The 7,785-nt window shown below is 39.6% G+C and overlaps 1 protein-coding gene across 1 annotated transcript; it reads left to right on the top strand.

Moving 5' to 3' along the window:
• Positions 1 to 5,112: 5,112 nt before the first annotated feature.
• LOC147898978 (pathogenesis-related protein 1-like) lies at positions 5,113 to 5,613 on the top strand. Its single transcript, XM_087378168.1, has one exon. The coding sequence runs from the start codon at positions 5,113 to 5,115 to the stop codon at positions 5,611 to 5,613; it is 501 nt and encodes a 166-aa protein (XP_087234294.1).
• Positions 5,614 to 7,785: the final 2,172 nt, after the last annotated feature.

The following is a 7,785-nucleotide window of genomic DNA, read 5'->3' as shown; positions in this document are numbered from 1 at the left end:
ATCAACATCTAAACCTTCAGGGTCAGCATATCTTGATGTATGTGTGTGATCATCTATGGCATGTGTTCAGCGCTGCACTTGCTACTCTATGTAGTCACTCAAAGTGCACATGTTGTTATTGGGCATGTTGTTGCTCCTCTACGGCCTCCTTTTGTGTCAAGGGACACTTACTTGCTCTCTTGGAACCTTTTGGTTCCCTAGGCGCGGGAGGGGATCCCTATCCTTGTGACATTCTGGCGATAGAGTGATTAGATGCTTCATGACTTAGTGGTATCTCCATGCATTAAATTTAGTGTTCATGAGATCCCCACGTGTGATACTCAATGCTCAATGCAAATGTTGCATGCAATATGGTCAATGCAAGATGAGAGATATTACGTATACTAATTAAGATGCAAGTTGTTATATCATACATGTGCTACGCACGATGCACATGCAATGAATTAACAAGAAAGAAATATAGTTTTCATTATATTGCAATCTTTAATAATAGATAACAAAATAATTAATCAAAACTGATGTACATTGCAAATGCACAAATGCTGAACTACAAATAATTGATTTTATTCCAAAAGGATTTGATTACAAGAAGTTTGACACTTGGGATCTGAGTAAATACAAGACCAATCAAAATGCCTATGATGCTAGCCTAAGTGTGAGGATCGTCTCCTCTAAGAGCCGCATGGCTGTCTGCCCATCACATCTCTCTCTCTCTTTTCCTGTCTTCCTCTTTCTCTCTTTTCTCTCTTTTCTCTCTTTTCCTCTTACTCTCTTTCTCTTTTTCTCTCATTATCTCATTCTCGCTTTCCTCTCTTTCTTTCTCTTTTTCTCTGGTTCCTCTTTTCTTACTCTTTTTCTCTCATTCCTCTTTTCTTACTCTTTTTCTCTCTTCCTCTCGTTCTCTCTTTCCTCTCTTTTCCTCTTTTCCTCTCTTTTCCTCTCTTTCTTTCTCTTTTTCTCTCTTTTTCTCTCTTTTCCTCTCTTTCTTTCTCTTTTCCTCTCTTTTTCTCTCTTTCTCTCTCTTTTTCTCTCTTTCTTTTTGAATTCTCTTTTCCTCTCTATTGTTTACCTCTTGATATTCTATATATTTGCAAATGCAAGTACAATTATATGCAATGAGTGATTCATTTTTTACATTCTTGGTTTGTAATGTGTTTTCTATGACCCTACTAGCTTGTTGTTTTCCACTAGATTAATGGATTGCACAAATCCTCGATAGTCTTTAGTAAACCCGAACTGGCCTCTCCCTTATGTTGCCACCAAATGGCATAATTTGGAAGCCCTACTATCCAAGTTGTAGAGAAAATTAAACACAATGAACAATGAGTGAAATTAAATGTAAAACTGTGTGCACGTGGGTGGGATCAAGACAGAGCTTCATCCTCGCTTCATTAGAGGAGCATTTCTTACAAGTTACAAGATCCCAACTTGAGGAGTCTCTGGAAGCTTTGGAGAAATCCGTTCGAGCCCAAAATTAATAACTTCTATATCGTGAAGGAGATAATGGATTGTGTTGAGATCTTCTTGGACCGTGAGTATATCATCTAAGAAGAGTACCAATATATAAAACAAGACTTGCAAGATGAGGTCCCGAGTGATCCTTCTAGCCATGATGAAGAGACTGATGATACGAGTTACCATGAATGTTTTTTTCGAAGATAAACTTTATATTAATATAAAATCTTGGTGAAAGTTTATCAATACATTTTTTTAGTTTCATGATATTGACAAAAAAAATATGATTTAATATATTTTCTTTTAAAATTCCAAGTAAAATATGTAAATCATGGTGAAACTTTTAAAATTTTTTCATAAAAGTTTCAAATTTTGGCGAATGTTTCAAAATTTTATTTGTATTAGGGCATATGAACTTTCAATGCCATTATAAAAGCTTCACTTCTTAACGAAACTAACATGAAAAAACCATCCATGCGAGTGACAGTAATGTAGAGCAGTAGTTAACTTTTTGGTTTATGAGTAACTACAACCAGCTTCAAAATAACTCCATGCAACTAGCATGGTGATCGCTCCAAGCCAATGTCACCATCTTGTCAAGCACGGTTGTCACGAATCTAGATCTTCACAAATTTGCGAGAGTCTAGACTAGTGCGGTGGTCACAAATCTAGATCTACATGCTCAGATTTTTGCAGGTCTAGACCAGTGCAAAAAACATGATAGGTGGCAAGCTACAAGTAGATGATAGGTGGTAAGCTATGAGTAGATGACAGGACAGCAGACTATGAATAGTCCGATACACAAAGATGCAGCACAGAGACTGTGCGAAGGAGGATAGAACTGTTCATATGGTGATGTATGTCGAGCTCTGTGGTGTTTAGAGCAACAAGCTTTTACAGATTGCATCTTTTTATTATGCTAGTGTGGACATCATCATGCTAGGAAATTTTTTGACGAGAACTCAAGTCTGTCCCAAATTCAAAATCTCACCCATGATCGCATCGCATCGTAGCCCCAAAATTGCCCCTATAATAGTTTTGTGCTTGGCTACACCCGATTGTGCATTGACCCCATCCTGCCAAGTGGCCATGTTTGAGAAATTTTCATGAGCCACATGCAATGTATTTCATATCTTATCTTCATCATGTCCTTTCTAATGATCCAAATTTTATTTTAAAAATATTGTAGGTTATAATTACATGTAGTATGGTTAAATTTTATAAAATTTTCTCCACCCTAAAATCCTAGTGGTAAAAAACAATACCAAAAAATAGTAGCTTCAGGTTTTGTGAAAGTGGGTCTTACAAGGTCATAATGCATAAGTTTTTGGATCTATAAATTCATAGTTATTGCTATATGGGCAATTATTTAAATAAAAAATTTTAAAAATGAGGGATGTATCTAGAATTCTATTGTTATGTTCTCTTATTTTTGTTGCCAAATAAGCTAAAAATGACCCATAATCAATTATTTTTTCCTCAAAATATATGGATGGAAATCTTTGTATATCAAACATAATGTTACATTTTTTAAGTGCTTAAATTGGTTGAATGTGAGGGTTTTATTATCTTTTTTTTGCGTCCATCCAAATGATGAATTATTGTAAGTGCACCTATAGAGTAATCTAGTGTAAAGTTAAAGGTAATATATTCATTAAGAAAAGTTTTAGGTCGTGCATGGTTATACAAAATAATATGGGTTATATAATATATATTCTCTATATATTCCCACACTTTTATAGTAATATAAGGCCATTAGATTATATATAGAAAGTTTCAATGGCAAATAAGCTCCATTGTATTTTACTAAGAGCTTTTGAACCCTAATTGATTGGTCAAAAAATGAATACTCGTGAATTGATGTATTATTCATGTAAAAGAAAGGTTCAAGGCTTAAACCTTGTTTATGTATAGGTTTGATCTGTATATAACTTTGACTATGCTATCGCCGACAATAACGTACAGATATTTATTCAATTTTAAAGACAATAAGATATATTTTAGTATTGAAAGTTACACCCAATTTTATTTTCTATAGTAAAACTATATTTAAAAAAATTGCTATCACTAGAAGTAGATTTTTTTAAAGGAGCTATATGCTTGAAATTCATTCAGCCACCAGTAGTTTGTACGAGTCCAAATAGCAACAATGCAAGTTTTACAAAGAAAATAAGCCTTCGTCATAGCTTTTTCTCTATGGAAGTATTTTTTCCATGTTCTTGAGCAAGTCAACAATATCTATCTTGAAGGGTACTTACTTTGGATAGAGGTTCAAACCACTATTTTAAAAAAATTAGAACCATAAAAAGGACACTTTTATGTCCTGTTGAGCTACCAAACTAGTGTTAAGGGATTTGAGATGGGAAGGGGATAGGGTAGCTCAGCACTACAAGAAACCACTGCATGGTATGATGGCCATGTAGCTTAGGTGCTTGCCACATTTGCCACCCTGCAAATGTGCATTTTTGCACACCAAAGGGTGCATTACGCCACCCTCGTCTCGTAGTGCATGGCCCCATCTAGAGTGACGTTATGCTCTATGGGTTGTGTCTGCACAACCTTTTAGTTGGGGCTAGAGAAGGACACATGTTGATTCTCTCACTAGCTACAAAGGTTCTGTGGTAGATGGTATCATGCATAGGTGGTTGTGTTGTGATTGGCTTAACTTATTGGCGAGTACAACTTGGGTGGGTTGGTAGGCATTTATGAGCCACCATGATGGATGAGGACTAGAGGCCAGAGATTTACTTAGAGCATAAACCTTCATACATACATATATAATTATATACATACGTATGTACATACGTACCTACATAGAATCTTGAGATGTGTCTTCCCTAAGGCCCTTTGGCATTGTAAATTTAAAATTTGAGGCGCCGTATGTGGCGAATGAGATTGGTTTCAAAAGAGGCGATAGGAAAACCCTCTTTTGGGAGGATTGCCATTGTTGGGTGATGTGTAGGCGGGGTGGACAAATCCCTGCTCGTTTACAATTGACACCTTTTCCGTGGTCCCCTTGGAAGTTTTTTTGCTACTTCAGCCTCCCAAAGTTTGTAATGGGTTACTAGTTCCTTGGGCGAGGGCGGTTGGGGGACAATTCCTAGCTCGAATGCTCTTCTCATAGCTCAATCCACACCCCTACAACATGCATGGCGTCTCCCCCATTGAAACCCACCGTGAGTGTTGTGTTTCGGTCGATGGAATTTCTATACAGTCTTGTTGACCCCTAGTAAAGTAAGCTGGTGATCTCAAAGGAATTAGTGGACAAATCAAGGCGGGTTTTCCGTTTGACCAATTAACGTTTCCACTCTTCTCGCCTTCACGAATCAAGCAACACAACCTCAACTGAATGCAAAACTAGAAGCGCTGCATGCTGCAACAACAATTACACAGTAGGTGTGTATATGGGCACGCATCATTCAAGCAGCAGATCGTGCTGATAAGTCTATATTACAAAGGACTGCACAGCAAAAGAAGCCTTTATCACCTGTCCCGCCTGGTTGAGGCTTGTTATCTTGTTATGGTTGATGCGAGCTGAGCTTGTGCTGACATCCATCCTCCCATTGCATCTTCCCTGATGTCCTTACTATTTCAATATTCCAACCGCACCTCGTATTCGCCAGCCCATACATTGCCATACTCGATTAGCTTGTGTCCATGGAGGCTCATCGGGTCGCCTTGATTAGATTAGGGGCCGTTCTGATCACATTGTTTCTAACGTCACATATGCGTTCTCACGCGCAGGCGAGTGTGGCCGATCAGTTTCTCCAACTTCACAACCAAGTGCGCGAGACGGTCGGAGTTCCCGCCATGTCGTGGGATCAAAACCTGGCAGCTTATGCTGAGGATTACGCACTGCGGGATCAGTGTCAGCTCGTTCACTCAGGGGGGCCCTATGGCGAGAACCTTTTCTGGGGTGGCGCGGGCAAACAATGGTCTCCTTCCGATGCCGTGAATCTATGGTTTTCAGAGAGGCAATACTATCATTACGATTCGAACACCTGCGACCCAGGACAGCAATGTGGGCATTACACGCAACTCGTCTGGCGCACATCAGTAAACGTAGGGTGCGCTTCCGTCGTTTGCAGCGACGGGTCCACTTTCATCATATGTAGCTACAATCCTCCTGGAAACTACATTGGCCAGAGACCTTACTAAAACCAGCACAGAAGGGCGTTTTAAAGTCTCGTAATTTACGCGTTTCGTGTTAGCTGGTTCGACGTCTGCTATTCAGGTCATCGTATGTATCAGCGCGACAAATTTTACATGTAAGTGATCCGTGAAGGCAGTAACGCAGTAAGGCAGTGTAGCCATAACGGAACGGCACTGTCGAGACTGTTTTAGCTCGATGCCGCAATTATCTTGTTCAACGCCCATTCGTAGCTCAATATTGCATGACATGAAACTTTTTTGTCATCTGTCCACGATACATCAACTAGTATGCAATTAAAATTATCGTTTCGGCTTATAACCTTTGCGCGGGACCCCAATACGAGGGGGAAAAGAATTCTGGGCGCGGATCATTTGATTCCGGATTTTAAAAAAAGGCCAATACGAGGCACAAAAGGATGCTGGGCGCTTCTTTAATAGAGATTTGATTTAGCATAAACAGTTTTTAGATTTATTAGCATTACGGCGTAGAGTTGAATGATGATTTTGGGAATTTAGAGGGCCAGGTTTGCCACACTGCGTAATTTTGCAACTTCCAGTGTTGTCGTTTGCGAAAGTGCTTCCATGCTTTGAGCAATACGAGTAACATGACCTATCTACAACTACAACTGGGTAGAGACCACGCGGTGGAGGCTCGCTCCTCTGTTAGGTCTCAAGGTGGGATCTTAAAATGTCTTTGATTTCAAGAAATAAAACTTCAAGTTTCAAGACCCCCTCCACTCTAGGCCTCACTTCACTTGGCTCTATGCTCAATTTACTCACCCCCTTACCCCACCTCACACACACTTGCTCTCTCTCTCTCTCTCTCTCTCTCTCTTTCTCTCTCTCTCTCTCTCTCTCTCTCTCTCTCTCTCGCTCTCTCATAGACATCCATATGCATCAATATTTTATCTTGATCAAATCTCACACTTATCACATATATAATATCTCTCTCTCTCTCTCTCTCTCTCTCTCTCTCTCACACACACACACACACACACACACACCTACACTCTCTCTTACTGTAGATATAATATTTCTCTCTCCATCACACACCCACGTGTGCTCTCTCTTTCTTGAGTGTCTTCCCTCACATGCACATACACACGATCCCTCAAACATAGGACATCCCCCCCCTCCTCATTATCATGTGCACTTGCACACATCCTTGTTACAAATTCTCTCTCTCTCTCTCTCTCTCTCATACACAAACAAATTCTCTTCTATGACTATTCCCCATGTGTGCATGCACACATACACACATAACCGCTCAAACTTAGGAGATACACACACAAACACTCAAATTTAGGCTCACTCTCCCCTTTGGCTACCACATGGTATCTCTTTCCTAATAAACAATTCACATAGGAAGTTATGGGCAAGAATGAATGTCTTGTCAAGGAAGTGTCGCCTGCCCCTCTTCCCAACTCCCCTCCCCTTCCCAATACTCTTACCCCTCCTTTTCCCAAACACACTAGTCTTGCTCTTCCTGCCTTTAATTACAATATTTGTCCTGCCTCCAATCAAAAAATTTAAGCTTAGCGTCACACAAGTGTTTTTCTCTCTAGCTTGGCGTCACACCCAAAGTTCCATGCCCATCTAGGTCCTAGTACCTTGCACCCTCCTACCATGTTGGACACCCAGTACTTGGCAGAAAGTGTTGTGCTTACGTTCTTCACTACATGCAAGTTGGTCACCATTCCACCTCATGCAGCCATATGTTCAAGGGAATGCTACTAATTGCACTCAATCTCTAGCTTTAATAAGAGAACTCTGTAACCGGTCAATAATAGTGTTCAAGTTCATCGATCTTTGGAGAAGGACCTAAACAAATGCAAGCATTTATCCATGTGTATAGGAATGATTCTTGGTTGCAAATGCTCCTAAATATTGAGAAATGATAAAAGGAAGGGTACACATGCACTTGCAATAGTGTCCATGAGGGCTGAATGGTTCACTACTCAAGGTTGTAGAGAATAACATTTGCCGCAATGTTGTCTTGGGGTTTTTGCTTATATTACAAATGCGAGGTGTAAGCCAAATAACTCAAAAACTTAGTAAGAAAATCTTTTAAAAACCAAAGAAAAAAAGTTTATTGATGGATTACGATGTAGGCGTGATGGAATTACGATATGATCAAGCACATTGCCAAGTTCAATTTGGTTCTCAATGTCCAGTGAA

The sequence above is a fragment of the Dipteris shenzhenensis genome, chromosome 8 (assembly GCF_047967505.1).
Source record: "Dipteris shenzhenensis isolate YYH24624 ecotype China chromosome 8, Dip_SZ_1.0, whole genome shotgun sequence".
NCBI lineage: Eukaryota > Viridiplantae > Streptophyta > Polypodiopsida > Gleicheniales > Dipteridaceae > Dipteris > Dipteris shenzhenensis.
The sequence above is the reverse complement of the archived record's forward strand: the minus strand, read 5'-3'. Positions and strand labels throughout refer to the sequence as shown.

Excerpts from the sequence above, each read along its gene's own strand:
- LOC147898978 (XM_087378168.1), top strand. The coding sequence starts at position 5,113 with ATGGAGGCTCATCGGGTCGCCTTGATTAGATTAGGGGCCGTTCTGATC.